The sequence below is a fragment of the Populus nigra genome, chromosome 7 (genome assembly GCF_951802175.1).
Source record: "Populus nigra chromosome 7, ddPopNigr1.1, whole genome shotgun sequence".
In the NCBI taxonomy this organism is placed as follows: domain Eukaryota; kingdom Viridiplantae; phylum Streptophyta; class Magnoliopsida; order Malpighiales; family Salicaceae; genus Populus; species Populus nigra.
Genome location: NC_084858.1, coordinates 2,555,750 through 2,575,731, shown reverse-complemented (window position 1 = coordinate 2,575,731; position 19,982 = coordinate 2,555,750). Strand labels below are relative to the sequence as shown.

The 19,982-nt window shown below is 38.0% G+C and overlaps 3 protein-coding genes across 6 annotated transcripts; 1 reads left to right on the top strand and 2 right to left on the bottom strand.

Moving 5' to 3' along the window:
• The first annotated feature begins 6,194 nt into the window (after positions 1-6,194).
• LOC133698355 (protein NLP2-like) lies at positions 6,195-11,523 on the top strand. Of its 4 annotated transcripts, none has more exons than XM_062121249.1 (5): positions 6,195-6,467; positions 7,062-7,966; positions 8,402-8,449; positions 8,550-9,558; positions 10,340-11,523. In XM_062121249.1, exons 2-5 carry the CDS (start codon positions 7,109-7,111, stop codon positions 11,260-11,262), a joined length of 2,838 nt encoding a protein of 945 aa, XP_061977233.1. In that variant the 5' UTR covers positions 6,195-6,467; positions 7,062-7,108; the 3' UTR covers positions 11,263-11,523. The 4 variants fall into 4 exon arrangements, with proteins under 4 accessions (XP_061977233.1, XP_061977231.1, XP_061977230.1 ...); XM_062121247.1 differs by having other exon boundaries at positions 6,903-7,966; XM_062121246.1 differs by having other exon boundaries at positions 6,900-7,966.
• Positions 11,524-11,885: 362 nt separating this feature from the next.
• LOC133698884 (pentatricopeptide repeat-containing protein At2g17140) lies at positions 11,886-15,813 on the bottom strand. The gene is made up of 2 exons (XM_062121987.1): positions 13,082-15,813; positions 11,886-12,695 (listed from the first exon to the last, which is right to left on the bottom strand). The coding sequence occupies exons 1-2, from the start codon at positions 15,577-15,579 to the stop codon at positions 12,569-12,571; spliced, it is 2,625 nt and encodes an 874-aa protein (XP_061977971.1). The 5' UTR covers positions 15,580-15,813; the 3' UTR covers positions 11,886-12,568.
• A 1,665-nt stretch (positions 15,814-17,478) lies between these two features.
• On the bottom strand, positions 17,479-19,944 carry LOC133699593 (pentatricopeptide repeat-containing protein At2g17210). The gene has a single exon (XM_062122893.1). The coding sequence runs from the start codon at positions 19,926-19,928 to the stop codon at positions 17,679-17,681; it is 2,250 nt and encodes a 749-aa protein (XP_061978877.1). The 5' UTR covers positions 19,929-19,944; the 3' UTR covers positions 17,479-17,678.
• Between the last annotated feature and the right edge of the window lie 38 nt (positions 19,945-19,982).

Here is a 19,982-nt window from a genome sequence, read left to right as displayed (position 1 = left end):
ATCATGAAGCAATAAAAGAATTTGTCAGTATTTTAAATAATTACTAAAGCTGGAGCATATATCCCCAGGAAAATCGCATTCATAATATAGTCAAGGCTATTAGAGATGATTAAATGAAATAATTCTGAAACCAGCAAAAGTAGTGTTGCGCATATTATCTTGCAATAAATGCTTCTTTTGCGCCAGAAAGTTGAACTACAAGCTGGCAGGACCTGGAAGACCAATTGGATTCATCAAGTGTGCCAGAAGAAGAAACTTGTATTTCTGAAAGAAAAGATTTATATAAGGGCTCCTTTCAGAATCTGTATAAAACATGAGTTTTCAGATTAAATATTAGATTCTTTCAGTTTTCACCCCTCAAATGTTCATTTCAGAGAACTCTAATGAAAAAAGAAGAACAGATAATGGACAGAATATAACATTATATATATCAGAAATCCATTCTGTTGCCTTTCCAGGAGGATAGAGGTTACTTTGATAATTATGTGGGTCTTTTGAACTTTCAAAATCACTTTATTAATTACTATTAACGTACATGATTAATTCTTTATTAAAATTAGGATATATAGTGTAGTTGATTAGCTAAGCTGCCGTTCATGCTGGCGAACGCATTGATGACTGATCGATTAGTATATTGTTAAACCAAAAAAGACTTCTAATTCATTGGATATCTAACCGTGCAAATGCTCATTGTCTGCCACACAAGCACTTCTAGTTACCACTGTGCAAAAGAATGGTGGACCATGACATGAAGTGGATCATGAACTATAGCGCTGCTCTATCGCCCATCTCCAATTCGACTCTGGTGGAGAAGTCAAATGCTGCATTTCAAGCCTCAGAAAACACCAGAATTTTGATCAAATGGGTGTCTTGAGAAGTTGAAATTACTTGATATATACAGGGATAGAATATTTATGTCTCGTTACCGTAAATGAATGGTCTACTGTTTCTGTAGCTCACCACCTGGCTGCATGAGATGATCACAAGATTAATATAATATCTTTGTTAATCAGTTTTTTGTCCTATACTAGGTCTAATGTACTTGGTCTAGTGATCATGCCTTGGCCTAGGGTTTTCACCTATATATCTGTTTGATGTCTGCATCGGTTCTATCATCAGTAGTGCTCTTAGTTGAAAAGATTGCTAGAACTGAAAGATATATAATCTGCATCCTTTTCTGCCTTGGAAGCCTAATTGCTTGCCAGATAGATAAATCAATGGATCTGCCAATCAATTATAATACTTGCTGTTATCTTGCGTTGTTGCATCTTTTAGATTCTTCAACTGGTCATCTTATGTTATTAAAATAGTTATGTATCAAATATATTAATATATAATTGAGTTTTTTAAAAGGCTTTTCACCATTAAAATGCACATAAATAAAAAGACTATACTTACGCTGTTCAAAAAGTTATATCATTAATTTGGATCTTGTAGAGATGCTCTAATAACAATCATACTATCTATTTTCCTGGTGATCAGAAACACGAAGTGGAAATATTGAACAATATGTTCAATGTATATCTGAAAGAATATAATAACTTTTCTACAAAAAATTTAAAAGCAGAAACAGAACAAAATATTGAATAGCAAGGATCATCTCCTCCAGTCTTGATTTCATGAAATATATCTGCAGAATAAAGGTTTTGAACTATTCCTTGCCAGCTGCTTCAATCTCAGCATCAAACAACTGTCACAAATTCAGCTCATCTGTTGATTCTGAGAATATTAATGGGGTAAGCTAGATAGATTCTCCTAGTTGAATATCTTCTCTTGTAGCTAACCTACTCATTTCCCAACAAGATTAACATATAATAAGCAGCATTGACCATTCCACTCCTTTGCTTATATATATCATTAAAAAAAATGAAAGAATCTCCATTATGATTAAAAAAATAGAGTTGACAGATATCCATAATGAATCCCACTGGGATCTGGCATTGAATTTATTGGCTCTTGCAATCCACAGCCTCTTTTTTTCTAATTGAATATATATGACAATATGTGTATGTGTATCACTCTATGATCATATCATTATCATCTGAATCAAAGATTAAAAGAAAAATTAAAGAGCTGACTTTCTCAGCTGCTGCTGAACTAGAAGTCCTTAATATTTTTAAGAATCAACTAAACAGTTTCTTGAAGGCAACAATTGTAAGGGTTTCCTGGGATCACAAGTAATGTCACATTCAACATTAATCTTGTTTTAGACTTTGAAAACTTGTGAAGAGAACAAGATTGATCTGTCGACGAGACGATGATTACAGGTTTTTTTGGTTTCATATAGCAATACTAAGACCAGATATTTATCAGTATCTTCATTGAACTTGTTCTTTCAAATGAAATAGATGAGAGACCTGAACACATACTGCAAGATTCCAAAACAGTACAAAAAGCTTCTGAAAATATATCCAAATCTTGCCTATTATGCCAAGTTCATACACCAACTTACAAGGACAGGTCTATCCACATTGTTTCTTAACATTCAAATCCAAACCCTATCCATTAAAAAACTGTTACTGATACGGTGCACTTGTTACTGATGAACTACATAGTTTGGCAGTTTATATCAAAATTAATTTTCTGCACGAAGATTGATTCCATTTTCAAGTACCAACATCGAAATGGTGTGATGATCTAAGAGGTAAATTAAAATGGATTTGTCAGAGGTCATTTGAAGGTGGAAATGATTATCATCACCTGAAAAACACATTACATTCTGAACATTTTCTAGTTAACAAGTAATTAACTTATCAAACTCAGGCCTGAAATTTTCAACAAGTCACTGAGAGGCACCATTAAAAAGGGAAAAGAGTCAGTAACTCAACTCATGGGAATGAAAAGTACAGAAAAACTGAGTTCAGGACAGGGGGAAAAAAATCCCACCAGCATGAGGGCTTCCACACTTATTCAGTACCAAGAGCTTCTACAAGACATGATACTGATATAGTCAGAGAAGAGAAACTATTGGCAGGTGAAAAGGTGGAGGATACTGCTTCCTTGAATCCACCATTACATCATTCAATGATAATAAATAATCAGGCTTTACAAAGGAGCTTTGTGTGGAAAGCACGTAAGCACTAGTCACATTTTCTTAAAATTTCTCTCTGTGTTTTTAATCACACTGTGTGCTTTACACCACATCAACTGACATCAGTTCTGGAAAAGGTTGAACACATTAAAAAATCTTGGTAAGCTACAATCACCATTGTTATGAGTATTTAATCACACAGGTTGGCTATAGAATAACATTATATTTTAATGTCAATGACTAAGCAAAGTTAATAAAATATTATTACAAGTTGCAATTAATTCCATAAATCTGCTCTCTCCTGTTATTTTCTATTCAAGATCAATAATTGATGAGATTAGAGTTCACAATCTTGGATTGCTGATACGATACCCCATTACCCTACCTCATTAGCGTTCGGTTACCTTCTCGAAACACGAGAAGGGATGAAAATCACAGTGACATATCTTGTTTTGAAAATAAATAAATAAAATTTAAAATTATTTTAAAAACATATTTATTTTTTGTTTTTATCTTCTCGACTAAATACATATCTATTGTTTTTTTTGTATTTATCATTTTTATACCGAGACGCTAACCAAAGTCAATAATCTGATGGTTCGGACTGGATCTTCATCTTCCTTTTTCAATGATGGGGCCAAGATAGGTTATTAATTATTTGATTTGGTGAAAGAGTATGGTACTAGCTAGGGCTTACAACTTGATTTGATAATTCTCATCTTATAATCAAATACTTTATGCCTAAAACTCTGATAAACAGTGAAATTAATTGTTAATGTTTCCTCAAAAGCAACACATGGAAGTAGGGCCTGCAGCTGGTTATATATATATGCTCTAGCAATGGGGATTAAAGAGGCACCTTTTAAGAAATCACCTCGGGTTTTCCATTTATCAGGAATCACGATTGATGGCTCTTGAGGATTCCACCTCTGGACCATTATCATGCATAAAATAGCTATTAGATCAGCATGATTCATTATCCTGGACTGTCCTTCTTTGGCTAAACGCGGCGAACTGATCAGAAGGACTGGAAAGAGGTCATGGCCCCCTGGAAGCTTGAGGGGCACTTATTGACATTGGCTAACATTAATATCGCGACCCCATGTGGCGAATATATATGATTTCTTCAGGATTCTAATGGATTCTTGTGGAAAATCCTTGTTTGATGTTAATCATTAGCACCTGTGAAGTTTCTGGCATACAAGTAACTGTCAAATTTTGTTGAGCATGGAAATTTTTTCTGGAGGATCAACGAATTTGGTTGAGCATTGAACCCATTTTTGGAAGATGCATGAATTTGTCTTGAAAGATGAAGAGTTTCTTTAATAAGTTCATGAATAGTTAAAAGATTTTTTTTTTTTTTTAGTAATCTGGATATCAAAAATTGAGTTTTTAATTTGAAGATATCTATCATAATAGATGGAGATATACTACAAACATATTTTGAAGATGTTTTTATTGACCAATAAAACATTAATAAAATGTTATAATTTTTTTTTGAATTTTGGATTGAATTCTAATTTTTAATCGGTTATATAAGCCTGAAGATGATGTTTGATTCAATTTTATTTTTTTTATTTTTTTTCTGTTATTTTTTAATTAATTTCTAGCTACCTTTACTTTTGTCTTACGCTTTTGATTTTTTCTACCTTGTTAATATCAAATTCAAGCTTATATTAAGATTTGTAAACTCATATAGAGGCAGAACTTATCAAATTATTATTCTAGAAATAATTAAATATTTAAAGACACTTGTAAACCTCATATAGAGGCATAATTACTTACCAGATTATTATTATTTTAGAAATAAAAATATTTAAAGTTATTTAAGCTAATTCCATGTCGTTATATAATTGCTGCTATCCTTGTTGTGCTTACGTACGATGCATCAACTTTAATTTTCTCTTGATTAATTAGTCCATGCATGAATTAATTTTTAATATTTCATAACCTTTTCTCCCTATATAAGGCATATGCACAATGAGATCACACAGAAGTGAACAAAACTTGATGAAAAAAAAGAATTGTTTTCCTCCATGCATCTCTCCCTGCTAATTTTGAATGAGTTAGAAGCTTTTAATTAACGTATCAGCTTAATTAGTGATGGCTTCACTAAAATGGAATCCATTCTGACAAAAGAATGGCGCAACCCTTTTCAGGTTATATAGCATCACCTGTCTCAAAACATGAGGCAGTTTAGGGCATCAGATATACAAAACCAGCACTCATTTTAACGTGGTATATATGGTATTCTGATCAAACTTCAATTTGAACATGGAAATATTATACGCAGCAGGGTCCAGCTTTGCTCACAGCACCTTCTTTGAAAGCACATATATAGATAATAATGGGGTATTAACCTAGCCAAGGTCAGGGTTAAGTTCAAAATGGCTGTGAAGAATCTTGGAGTCAGTCAATAAACTAAAATAATAAAACAGGCTAGATTAAGAATCTTTCTCAAAGGCTGGTTCTTGGTGTTGCAGAACAAGTAGAAAAAAAAATAAGAAATGGAACTGCTACTTTGCTTTACTAGCGGATGTTAAATTCTGTGTTAGAATAATGTCACGCAAGGGCAGAGGAACCTGAACAAACAAGGTTAAACACCTCCATAACATCCAACATACCTTCATTATTAATTTTCGAATTCGAGATCTTAAATAAAAAATAGAATTCGCCATGACTAACCCTTCTCTTTACCACTGTGTTGAAGAACTACAAAAGGCCAAAACTATGGCACTGTCTCCAATTTAATCGTGAATATAATTAAAGAGTGTAGTTATATGTTCTATGCTGTATAGTTTTTAGCAGTTATGACCCCAATATTTAGTTAGTTCTTATGTGATAAATCTTGCTTGATGTTCATCAGAACTATTGTGAAGTTGTCCTCATTGTTGATCGAGTATGCACGCCCATTCTTTTTCTCTGCTACAAGAAAACTAAAACTTCAAGCGAATTAAAAAAATAAACTTATTTTTTTCCTTGCAAGTCCTGCGTGTACAAACAGGATACTCTGGTGGGGTCCCATGCATTCATGTTTGTGGCTTTGTGCCGTGATTTGTCATTGTTGGAGGTAGAAGATTCTTCACGCGCAATTGCCTGAGAATGAGGATATATATATTTTGGCATTGACAAATACCTGGCATACATCAGCTTCCTTCTGTAGACTCACTAGAGAGCTGCCTGTGCCACGGCTGAGAGGATAATTTCCTCTTTCTTTCTTCCACTCGTGGTGCTACTACTTACCCAGCCCAGATTCTCTTTTTACCACTTTCCTTTTTTTTTGGTCTTCTTGTCGAGTAACAGAATACCAACCCAACTCATATCCTTCACTGAACAGAATCTTTGTTGCTGCATATGTTCTCACTACAACTACTTCTTCCTGTTGTTCTGTCTGGTTTAGATTTGCTCATAGTTCTTCCAGACGCGTATAATATAAGTAAGTTACACATAGTACTCCCTTCTCTTTCTCTCTCACTTTTATTCACTACTGCTTCTTTCATGTTTTTTTCTTATCTTCTGCTACTTTATGCTTTGAACACAGTGTTTACTGTTGGCCTAGAGAAATGGGTTGTCTTTCTTTCTTTTTTCTTTGGTGTTTCTTTTTAGTTTTTTCTTTTCTCTTTTGGTTGCTTTCCATGGATCAATATGTGATAACTGACATCATGGCTTAACTGGTTACTTTGGTGTTTCTGGGGCTTTGTCTTCTTGTTTCTTAAAATTGTAGCTGGTCATAAATTTGTTAGGTTGTTTTTCTTTTAGACTACAATCGAGGAGGTCAGTCATATTTTCACTTGCTCATGGTGTAATTAACTTGTATAATGATAGTGTGGTAGGTATTTCTTCCTCTGAAATGCATTTCTGATTGCAGCAGTTCACAAAATCAAATTTTTGTTGGCAATGTTTCTGCAAGACGGGCATATTGGGTTTACGGATACAAGCACTAGCAATCCTTCCTGGAAGTTCCTCTTTTTGTTTTTCATCTATACTGTTCTTATGTGTTTCGGATCGTGATAAAAGTTTGCAAATTCAGATTTACTAGGCTTTGTTGGATACAAATCTTGAAGGCAAGTTCTCGATATGGATGATGGAAATGGTCCTAATTTTATTCCTGATTCTGCTTTCGAGAACTTCTCTGGCTCTTCCATGGACTTGAATTTCATGGATGAGCTCCTGTATGAAGGATGTTGGTTGGAGACTGCCGATGAGTTCAACTTTTTGCAGGCTGGTGCCATATCCTCTAGTGATCTAAATGACCCTCGGCAATATTTTCCTCTTTTTGAGCCCAGCAGCAGTAATTCGAATGTAAATTCTCATCAAGAGAACTATCAAGGTGTGGATGAACTTGGTGGGATTGGATCCCAAAACCAGAATATTCGTTCTTTAGACCAATCCGGAAGTTTTCCAGTTGAGAGCAATGAATTGGATAGAAGATTGTGGATTGCACCAACTGCAACAGGACCATCTTCTCCGGTAAGAGACAGATTGATGCATGCCATAGGACAGGTGAAAGAATGCACCAAGGATAGGGATGTCCTTATTCAGATATGGGTTCCGGTGAAGAAAGAAGGCAAGAATGTCCTTACCACTATTGGCCAGCCATACTTGCTCGATCGTAAATGCCAGAGTCTTGCAAGTTACAGAAATGTATCAAAAGACTTTCAGTTCCCAGCAGACGAGGACTCAAAAGAGTTGGTTGGTTTGCCTGGCCGAGTTTTCTTGAGGGAGTTGCCTGAGTGGACTCCAGATGTTAGTTTCTTCAGCGGGGTTGAGTATCTACGTAAAAAACATGCGAAGCAATTCAATATTAGAGGATCCTTCGCAGTTCCTGTTTTTGAACAGGGCAGCAGGACTTGTTTGGGGGTTATTGAGGTCGTAACGACCACTCGAGACATCAGTTATCGTCCAGACCTAGAAAATGTCTGCAAAGCTCTTGAGGTCTGTTTCTTTTTCTTCTTCATCTTCTTGTTCTTATATATATATCACATCTATAATTGTTGGTTTTTTTTCAAAGAACAATGGAGATTAGCATATGAACACTTGTTATGATCTGTTATATCTAACCAATTAATGTGCCCATCTGAGAACCTTTCTTCATTTAGAGACACCAGTGGGAATGTTTGAAGCTTGAACATGCACTTATCTATCATGCGTAATGAGCATTTTGTTCATTTATATATATATATATATATATATATATATATATATATATAAAAACTTTTTCATTGACTTTCTGTTGTAAAATATTTTTATATTGAGAAACCTTTCAAAAGCCCCAATAGCCATTGGTTTATTCATAATATAACTTATTCTACCTTTGAACCACAACTTATCCTGCCTCTTTTCCTGTCTAATAAGCATATTGACATGCAGGCTGTTGATCTTAGGAGTCCGCAAGACTTCTGCCCTCCAAGTCTGAAGGCGAGTGGATGATGTCTTCCAAGCACTAGAGACTTAAAAGTTTAAAATTTATGTTTAATGACTGAGATCACATGCATGTTTTTTTTTCTTTTTTGCACAGGTTTGCAAAGAGGTTTGCCAAGCGGCAGCTCCTGAGATATCAAAGATTTTGGAGTCTGTGTGCAAGGCACATAGATTACCTTTAGCCTTAGCGTGGGCCCCATGTTTCCGGGAAGGTAAAGGTGGATGCCGGCATTTTGATGAGAGCTATTCTTATTTCATTTCTTTGGTGAATTCTGCTTACTTTGTAGCTGAGAGAGACGACTGGGGATTCTATATGGCTTGTTCCGAGCAATACCTCTCCTTTGGTCATGGGATTGTTGGAAGAGCATTCGCAACAAACAAACAGTGTCTTTCAACTGACGTAGCAGCCTTTAGCAAGACAGATTATCCACTCTCTCACCATGCTAAAATGTTTGGGTTGCATGCTGCCATAGCCATTCCACTACAAAGCTCCTATGCTGGATCGGCTGATTTTGTCTTGGAATTATTCTTGCCAAAGGATTGCCGTAACACTGAAGAACAAAAACAAATGTGGGACATATTGCCTATCACCGTACAACAGGCCTGTCAGAGTTGGCATGTTATCATGGACAAGGAGCTTGAGGAAACAGTCAACAAGAAAATGGTAGTTGCTTCAGATGAGAGATTTCATAAAGATGAATCTCAGAAATTTACATCTTCATTGTTCAAAGATTCCTCTAAAGCACAGTCATCCTGGATTGCCCGTACGGTGGAGGCTCAGCAGAAAGGTAAAGGTGTCTCTGTCTCATGGGACCATACAAAAGAGGAACCTAGAGAAGAGTTCAAGGTAAAATCTCAATGGGGTAGGACTCAGGACGATATGTACCACAAACAGGCGTTTCCAGCGTTCGGGCAATTTCAGCAAAATTCTGGACCCAAAAGCAGTATCGAAGCTGGCACAGATTCATCTTCTGCTGGGCGCCACTCATTAGGCAGCATAAAATTTGGTGACAAGAGACGGACCAAGACAGAGAAGACAATCAGCTTGGAAGTTCTTCGACAGCATTTTGCAGGAAGCCTTAAAGATGCTGCGAAGAGTATAGGCGGTAGGAGACTATTTACTACGCTAGGAAATACCATATTTTTCTTCCACAGTTTGATTCAATTAAATATTACGCACTGAGCAAGCAAAAAATATCTAATAAAGAACTTAAAGCCTTTCTTCATCAACGCAGTCTTAGATTTAATGGAGACCTTCTTAGCATATCCACCTGGAAGCTTGACTACACAGTATGTTTGCATAGAGTTCAATCGTTCAGACTTTCCGAGTATGAGTAGCCTACTGCACTCATCTATTTTTAAGAGTTTGACATTATTTTCTGGAATTGGTTATTGCTTATTAAGAGAGGCAGCAGCCTCATTAAGAGAATTTCTTTAGCCTCTTGTCTATGCGTTTGGTGCTCATATGTTCATGCTGTTGTTACTTGAGGCCACAGGATGATGAAAATGAGCTTATGCACACATGCCAGACCAGACTGATACTTGGAGAAATGAATTGCATCTAGAAAGTAATTCCAGAATGAGCCTTCTTGACAATGTGCAATTCTTTTAGTCTCTTGAATTTGTCACCAAACTTTACTTTACCTACTTGATTCTCTTATATTCTCTCTACATGATGTTGAACATTTACTAGCTAGGCATACCATCTTTTGCTTCTTGATATTTGCAGCTCGTGTCTTTCATTGGATGAGTCTGCTATGCCCTTATTTGCACGATCTGACTTTTTTTTATTTCAGAAAAATACCATGTTGATTCTTTCTATCTATCCAGTGGATAGGCTACAGCCAGAGTGGTGCCTGTTGCTGATCTAGTTTATTACTAATGCAGTGTGCCCCACCACTCTGAAAAGAATATGCAGGCAGCATGGCATCACCCGTTGGCCCTCTCGAAAGATTAAGAAGGTTGGCCATTCATTGAAGAAACTTCAACTCGTGATTGACTCAGTACAAGGTGCTGAGGGTGCCATTCAAATGGGTTCCTTCTACGCAACTTTCCCAGAATTGACCTCTCCAAATCTTTCTGGTAATGGTGGTCTTCCATCAACCAAGACAGATGAAAATTTCAAGCAGTTAAACCCTCAAACTGAGAGTGGCATATTTAGTGCTGCACCTAGTGCTTTAAAATCCCCATCCTCATCATGTAGTCACAGTTCTGGATCGAGTATCTGCTGTTCCATTGGAGTAAAGCAGGACACAACCACCATTAATGGCTCAGTTAGCGGGGATCCATTAATGGTAGAGGACCCTGGTGATGTGCTCAAGAGAACACACAGTGATGCGGAACTGCATGCCTTGAATCGTGACGAAACAAAGCTTCTCGTGAGATCTCAAAGCCACAAAACATTTGGTGACCTTCCAAGTCCAAAGATTCCGCCGCCCCTCCCAAAAAGCAGTAGTCGCGTTATACGTGATGTGGGTAGCTTTAGAGTGAAGGCCACTTTTGGAGCAGACAAAATCCGGTTCACCTTGCAACCAAACTGGGGTTTCAGGGACTTGCAACAAGAGACTGCAAGGCGTTTCAATTTAGACGATATCTCTGGAATTGATCTCAAGTATTTGGACGACGATCAAGAGTGGGTTCTTTTGACATGTGATGCTGACCTCGAGGAGTGTAGAGATGTCTATAAATTGTCTGAGATCCATACAATCAAAATATCCCTTCATCAACCTGCTCAACCACATCTGGGAAGTTCATTGGAATCTAGAGGGCCACATCTGGGAAGTTCATTGGGAACTGGAGTGCCATTCTAAAGCCACAGCAAGTTTCTAAATTCTAATAGATCATGGCATTTAAGATTAACAGTGTAAATTTTCTTCTTTGGTGACTCTTGGTTTGATTGCCCTGCATCTAGTAGCTTGTGAAATGGCTTGGGATTCTGTAAGCAATTCTTTCCAGTTTCATGTTTGCATTTAGCATTGCAGCCATTGAATCTTATTTTACAGTTCATTGGCTATTTAGAGGAAATAAGGATATATTTAAATCATTGGTTCAAAATAAGCCTTTCGATTGCCCATACATCATGTAAATAATATCAGTAGGATTGAATTTCTACAATGGAAATGAATATCTTGTGTCAAAAGGTTATGTACTTGGCGTGGCTTGCCTTTGCTTGCCATTAGATCTATGCATGTCTCCTAATTGAAATCTATTCCAGGGAGCAGACTCATTGCTTGAAAGTTTAGATGATTCTCATATTAGCAAAGATGTTTCCAACGTAATTTGTGGATCCAGCAAGGAAAGAGGCCTTGCAAGCATTATATTTCCTGCGTACAGTCTCTCTCTTCTTCTTTTTTCTTTGGGCTTGGAGTTGGTTTTTGTGGGGCTTTTTTGTTCACCATAATCCACTAGCAGTCACCGCTCTTTGGACCTGGCATAAAAAAAAATTAAGCCTGCTCTTACCTTCAATATTCTTATTGAACTGCAAGACACTGAATGTACAATTACATTTCACTTGCCCTTTTTGTGCCAAAAAAGGACCTTAATAGAGACCATTTATTCATCTGAAAGTAACAAAAATGCATCTCATTCCACATGGAGGCTCAGCACTCCATCTTATATTCTATCCAGTAACTATAATAGCTGTTTTGGTGCCTACAGTATGCCCGCATGAGGGAGGAGACATCCTCATTCCCATAGTAACTTAGCAAGTGAAACTACTACCATATTAACAGTTACCTCCAACATCTACAAGAGAAGAACAAGCAGCCAAAACTATGGATATAACTAACATTAAGACTGATGAAGGAAAGGGCTATGAAGAAATCCAAAGCGGGCTCTCACTCTCTACCAAGTGGTTTCTGCAATTCCAATCTGATGATGCGTGGACCTCTGCAGAACTCTTGTACAGGCTCTTAACTTATCATTAGGCTGATTGGTTCTTGCATTAAAGAGAAATTTTAGTTCAACAATACTGTGTCCACTGCAAAAGCACTAATGAACAGGTCAGCATCATTTCCGCAGCCTCAGGTTTGGCATCAAACATACCATCAAGCCACACATCAGATGTTCAGTTTTTGCCCAGGAAACTTCAGCTTCAGTTCCAATGATCCAAATCATTTAACGACTACCTTCCCAGTAATCAAGGAAGTCATCTTTCTGGGGTTCCAAACTAGATATGCTTCCCTGATCCAAGCCTCTCTGTACACGCTTAAGAGCTTTCAGTGCAATTCCACTGCCATCATCTCTGTGAAACGAATCAGTAAGATGATATATCACGGTGAGAATAGAAAAGTAAGTGAACGGATAACCAAAAATTGGAAATGCTTGCAGGTAATCAGAATCTGACTTCAAGAGTCAAGATCAGTTTCTATTTCATCCAGTCATCCAGATGTATTATTCAATAACTAATACGTGTACATGATATGATCAGAATCTGACTTTTATACCTGGAACTCTTGATTTTAAATACATCTTACTTCCTCAATCAGAAACTTACAGGGCATTTCATCAAAAAACAGTTCAATGATTTTCCCACCATGGTAAATATGGTTGATAAAACCAGCCCAATCCAAATTTTGGTTAAATAAATAAGGTCAAACAAGAAAAGTAAATAATTCTTTATCAGCATACCTGTGTAATATGGTCTGCCATTCACTTTCACCATCCTTATTCTTCTTCCCTTGGATGGAACTCCTTGCATTTCGATGGACCTTATTTTTTACCTTACCTTCTGAAGCCATTTCCATCATTTTCTCTGCAAGTTCATCAGCCTCATGCTTGTTTCCTCTTTTACCAAGACCATCAATCACAGGCATGAATGATGCAGGATCGAACCAGTATCCTTTGTCAATCAACTTGTGTAGAAGGCAACTAGCATCATCCAACTTCTCATCTTTACAGAGATGGTCAATGAGATTCTTGTAGAGAAAATTCCCCACATCAAAAGATCTATCTAAGGCAGTTTCAAACAGCTCTTTAGCTTTGACAACTTCACCTCCAACAAGTAACTCATTGAATGTTAAACTGTAAAGGGCCTCCTTGTGGCCACAAACATTCAGAGCAATCTCGAATATCTCATCCACTGCACTAAAATCACAAGCCTTGCAAAAAGCTTTAATTAGTATACTGAAGGATGAAATATTCGGAGAAATGCCCTTTTGCAGCATCTCATCCAAAACAGAAGGGGCATCTTTAACCCTTCCCCCTTCACATAGAGAGCTAAGCACATTATTGTATATTGAGACATCAGGAGAAACCCCTCTTTCTCTCATCTCATCTATCAATCCATAAATTTCAAATATTTGGTTTTTACTCCCTAAGCCCATGATCAATGAATTATAAGTTTGCAGGGTCTTGTTGCATCCTTTTTTCTCCATGTCTTTGAGTACTCGAAATGCAGATGATATCTTACCCTCTTTGCAGAAGCTATGTATGAACACATCGTAAATAGCTGAATCAGGCTGCAGGTTTTTCCCCATCATCTCAATGAACTTCTTTTTAGCTTCACCAACCCTCCCAGCCTTGCATAAACCACTAATTATGGTTGAATATGAGATTAAATCAGGCATGCATTTTTTCCTGCTATCACTATCATCAACAAGGCCGATATATGAGTTCCCCAAGTTACCAAGAGCAGCACTTCCATGAGTCCACATCCCATTTACTATTTCAATTGCTTTGTCTAACTTCCCATTGTTACATAGACCATCAATCACAATATTGCATGTCACTGTATCGATGACGTAACCTTTCTCATTCATCTTTTGCAGCAACTCTTCCGCTTCTGATATTCTCCCCTCCTTCCACAGACTGTACAACAAAATGTTGCAAGTATAATTATTCGGGGAGCAGCCATCCCTCATCATCTCACGCAAAACATTGTTAGCTTCAGATACCTTCCCTGTATGACAGTACCCATGAAGTAAAGTGGTGTAAGTTACCGTATCAGGCAAAACACCGCTGCTTGTCATTAAACGCATCAGCATTCTTGCATCAAAGAGCATCCCATTCTTGCAGAGCCCATCCATCACAATATTATATGAGTATACATTAGGCTCCATGCCCATATCCACCATTTCTTTAAGAACTAACTGAGCCTCCAAGAGATTCCCAATCCTGACCAAACCCAGCAACCAAATATTGTAACTCTCTCTATTCATTAAATTTTCACTTGCTTTCATTTTCTCAAACAGGGCCCTAGCTTCTTCCAGCATTCCTTCCTTGCAAAACCCCCCAAGCATTAAATTATACGTAATAATATTAGGCTGAGGAAGCCCTAGCACTTCATCAATTTGCATATCCCTAAAAATTCTTGAAGCTTCAAGAACCTTCCCAGAACTACACAAAGCCGATATCCTAGCATTGAAAGTCACCACATCTGGAGACAACCCATCCTTCCTCATCTCATCCACCAATTTTTCAGCATCATCAGTTTTACCTTCCTTACAAAAACTCGAAATCAGAGTATTATAAACAATCTTATTGGGGAAAAACCCTAATCTCCTCATTTCACCCAAAAGCTCCAAGCCTTTACTAGTAAACCCAGCTCTACAATACCCACGAACCAAAATTCCAAAACTGTACTCATTCGGTTCACAACCTTTCTCAGGCATTTTATCAAACAACTCTCGAGCATCATCCAAACAACCCGAATCACAAAGCATACCAATCAAAACATTGAAAGTATAAGTCTCTGGAGATACCCCAGAAGCCACCATATCTTTACACAACCAAGAAACACAATCTACACGGCCCTCTTTAGTACATGATCTAAGGAGAACATTATACAAATAGATAGAAGGTGGGTTTTCAGGGAATCGAAAACGCAACGATTTAAATTGCGAAATGGCCTTACCAAAAAGACCCGATTTCGCTAAAACTGTTATGAATGATACAAGAGAAGTATGCAAGGTTTCTTGAGGCTGTGAGGCAATGAGAAGTTGGGGTAAATCGTCGAGTTCGTTAAGCATTTTGGCGCGAATGAGGATGCGGGTAATGATGGGAATGGATTGAGGACATTGTTGGGTGACTGGTAAGGAGAGAATGCGCTTGAAAAGATACCATGAAATCTTAGGATCGTTGGTGTTTTTGAGGAGAACTCTTGTGAGTTTGATTGTTTTAAGGTCCATTTTACAAGGTTGTTTTTTTAGGTTCCTTTTGTTTTAACCATCTTTTGATTTTGTTTCCCAGAGGAAAAAAAAGGCGGGAGAGAGAATCGGTTGGGATATGAGAAGGGATAGGATTGACCAGCCAAAAAAGAAAATATTAGTCGCGATTTGAGAAAATATAAATTTCTAAATTTTAAAGAAAGAGGTTTTAGTAAAAATAAATAAAAATAAAAATGATCGAAAATATATAGCCAAAGACATCATCAGTGGCATCAGATCCAATAGCAAATCCCCTTCCAACGGTAGTAGCAGTGTTGTCAGATACATTCAGGGCATCCGTTCTCTCATGAATGTGGTGACTCATGCCAGCCATCTCAGCAATTCCTCCAGCATTTTCATTGATTGGACATGGCAGTAAATTCATGGCGGATTCCAAAAGAAGAGATGAAAAAACAACGAAGGCATCGAATGATGGATGATTCGGCATAGAAGCCAAGAATATGAGATCCCATACCAGCAATATCTCCAACTTTATCGCCAACATTGCTAGCAATGACAGCCGGATTCCTGGGATCATCTTATGGATTGTTTCTTTCAAATTGATCTTCACCATGGTAATAATCAGGGTCTCTCAACTCGGCGTCCACACGAACATCAGAACCAGGAGAGAACCCCCTTAAATACTCGTTAGAATCCTTCCTATTTTGGCTAACATGATCATCTGCTACCTGTGATAGATGCAAATGATTTGAACAACTTGAGTTTCCATTAACCTCGGGAGGAAGTTTTGTTGTTTTATGTCTAGGAATTTCATCATTCGTGCCTTTAGGTGGCGCTACATTCCTTACAACGCCAGCACTATTTCTTGCTGGGGCGATTTCAGCTTTTGACCTAGGTTTAGCTACAAGGGGTGCTTCAACAACCTTTGATAAATTCACTTGTGGAAGCTTTCCCTCTTGAGTACACTTTCGAAGGCGCAAAAAGCCTTTTTTAGGGCTGAGGCCACAATACTAGGGGTAAGTCATAAGTGCCATTTTATGAGAAATTCTACTACTGGTATGATTTGGTCTATAAGAAAGCACATGTCACCTTTCAAGTATATTCCCTAGGATTAACCCTAACATCTTCACTTTTGGCGATACTCACACTCACTTCCCTTATGGGAATGGTGATCTTCTTCACAAGTCCAGCATGTTCTTGAAGCAGAGTCCCTATTATGAGAGCCATGAGAGGTCTTCATTGCACTGTGTGTTCATCAGTAGCTAGTTATGACCTGTACAGAATCAAGCCTTGCTAAAATGAGAGTCCACTAATGAGGTCTTTCATTTCCCTAAATCTACCTTCATGACTAGCTTGCGTATTTTCCAATTTTTATCCAGTAGCTTCATTACTTGCTCTTATTTTTGTGTTTGTTCCTTGTCAACAGCATCCAGGGAGTCTTCCAACCTTCTAAGATCTTAGGATCTTGTACCACGTGCCATACCTTAAGTTCGAAGATCCAAGGCTCTAATACCCACTTAGAACAAGCTTAATTGGAATTGTTCCTACTTGGATTTCTTCAAAGTATTTTGGTGAACTTTGGAAGCTCACTGTCAAGGCCAGCAATGGGATATAGTGGGTAACATTCATAGAAGAAGAAGAAGAGAGAAAAGGAGAGAGAGAGTGACCTAGGCCTGACCCCTGGTCGGGTTTAAAACTATGCTCTGAATAATTAAATATGAGAAGATCAAACATTCCTTTGCTTAGCTAAGTGTTTTCATTAATTTCTCTATAACAGAAAAAATAATTATAAAAAAGAATAGAAATTTGTTGATCAGAGAAACAAAGATGAAAATAAAAATAAATATTTTTCAAACAGTTTGGAGCAATCATGCACAACCTAGATGACCAAGTAATCTGCCATTAAAAACATACGAAGACTTGTATGCAAAGCACTTCCACCGTAAATGAAGCAAAGAATCTGATCAAATTCCATTTAAATATGAAGTTAATGATTTGCAATATGTAATCTACACGAGACTTAGCCAACTTGTTAATCTTTGTCTTGTCAACTTAGTACACCTTCGATTCACTTGATTCAAACTACCCCTTCCTAATGGAGTTATGTGCTACTAATACTGCTAGGTTAAGCATTCAATGACTGCTAGCCATGTATTTCCTTCTTTTTTTTCGTCAATCTTGATACAATCATGTAGCTGTTGAGCCATGGAGAATATCTCATCTGATCGTGGATGAGACCCGTCTCCAGCAACAAACCTACATGCCTTGTTATCAATGTGTACTAAGCTGTATCCAGCAACAACCTTCACTCCCTTCTCCTTTGCTAATACTCTTATCCTTGCTGCATCATCCCACAGACCATCAGCTGCATACATGCTTGATGCTACTAAATAGCCTGCTGAGTTCGAAGGCTCCAACTCAAGAACACGGGAGATGGCTTCTTTGCCGAGCTCGGTCAGGCCGTAGCTTCTACAGGCACTTAAAAGTGATCCCCAAATGCTTGCACCATTCTTTAGATTATCAGGCATCGTCTTCATCACTTCCATTGCAGTGTCAAGCTTTCCTGCTCGACCTAGCATATCAACCATGCATGAGTAGTGTTCGAACCCAGGCTCCAACCCGAGTTCTTGAACCATTGATTTGAAAAGGGAGAGCCCTTCCTCGACCAATCCACCATGACTACAGGCAGCCAGCACTGAGAGAGTGGTCACAGGGTTTGGCTTTAAACCATGCCTTTTCATTTCAGCAAACAAAGCCAAAGCTTCATGAGCAAGACCATTCATACCATATGCAGCAATCATGGCACTCCAAGTTACTACATTTTTCAAAGGGAGTTGATCGAAGGCCCTTCTTGAGGCCAAAATTTCTCCACATTTTGAGTACATGTCAACAACTGCAGTTCCAACTGTCACCTCTGATGCAAAGCCTTGTCTAATTGCAACTCCATGTGCCCACTTTGATCTCTTTAGTTCAGCTGTAACAGAACATGCCTCAAGAAGATTTATGATGGTAATGACATTAGGCTTTACAAGGTCTCTGTCCATCTCTTGGTAGACAGCTATAGCTTCATCAGGCTTGCCGCAATGAGCAAACCCAGAAATCATTGTGCTCCATGAAACAACGTCTCTTCTCCTCATCCTCGCAAAGACTTCCCATGCTATTTCAATAAGATAGCACTTCGCATAAGCATCAATCAGTGCACTTAGCACCAATTCATTTGCTTCACTGCCCCTACGGATCATCACGCAATGGATCGACTTGCAGTGAAATGGGTGCACAAAATACTTGCAGATTTGAAGAATATTCACTAGAGTTACTTCATCTGTCTCAACTCTTTCCTTCCTCATTGAAGAAATCAACGACTGAGCTTCTGAATAGTTTTCATTGAGGACAAATCCGGATAGCATAGAATTCCACGAGATGTTGTTCCTTTGAGATATCTCATTGAAAACCTTAAATGCAGAAACAGCATCCTTACATTTTGAATACATATCAATCAGAGAGTTCTCAACAAACAAATCACAATCAAAACCTCTATGAATCACCAGCCCATGCACCAATCTCCCAGTACAAACATCTCTTGAACTAGCACAAGCTTTAAGAACACTGACCATAACCACTCCATCTGGTTCAATCCCAGGTACCAACATCATCTTCCTAAACATCTGCAACCCAACCTGAGGTTCCTCCCACTGCAAAGAGCCACCAATCATCACACTCCAAGAGATAACATCTTTCTCATGCATTTCATCAAACAGCTCTCTTGCACACTCCATGTCAGCATCCACGTACATGCTCAATAAAGAATTTTGAACTGAAGAAATAGCCCAAAAGCCACTCTTGATTACATAACCATGTAGTATTAGCCCATCATGCTTAGTTCCAAGAATGCGACACGCCTGGATTACAAGCACCATCGTGGAAATATTGGGTTCAAACCCAGCAACCCTAGCATTAGTAAACCACCACAATCCTGCCACTAAGGCACCATTATCAAGGTGCCCGTGAATCAAAATATTCCAAGAAACTGAATCTCTGCTTCTTCTCATGGAATTAAAAACATCCACAGCAATGTCAAAGTCCCCACATCTAATGTAAAAACCCATGATGGAATTCCCAATGGAAGTGAACGAGTCAAATCCTTGCTTGATCAAACAAGCATGAAGGGACTTTCCATGCCTGTGAGACAGGAATGACCATGCTTTGAGAATGGGAGGAAACACTGAAACATCTACGGTTTGAATTCCTGCTTTTTTTATTTCATGGTAGTGGGAAACGACTTCTTGCCATTTTCCATTAGTTGATGATTCTTTGATTCTCAGAATCCAATTAGGGACTTTCGAACCTGAGACTATTGCTGAAAAACGCATTGCTTGGAAGCAAATCCTGGACAACGCCCATTTAGGAATATAAAACTAGCCATT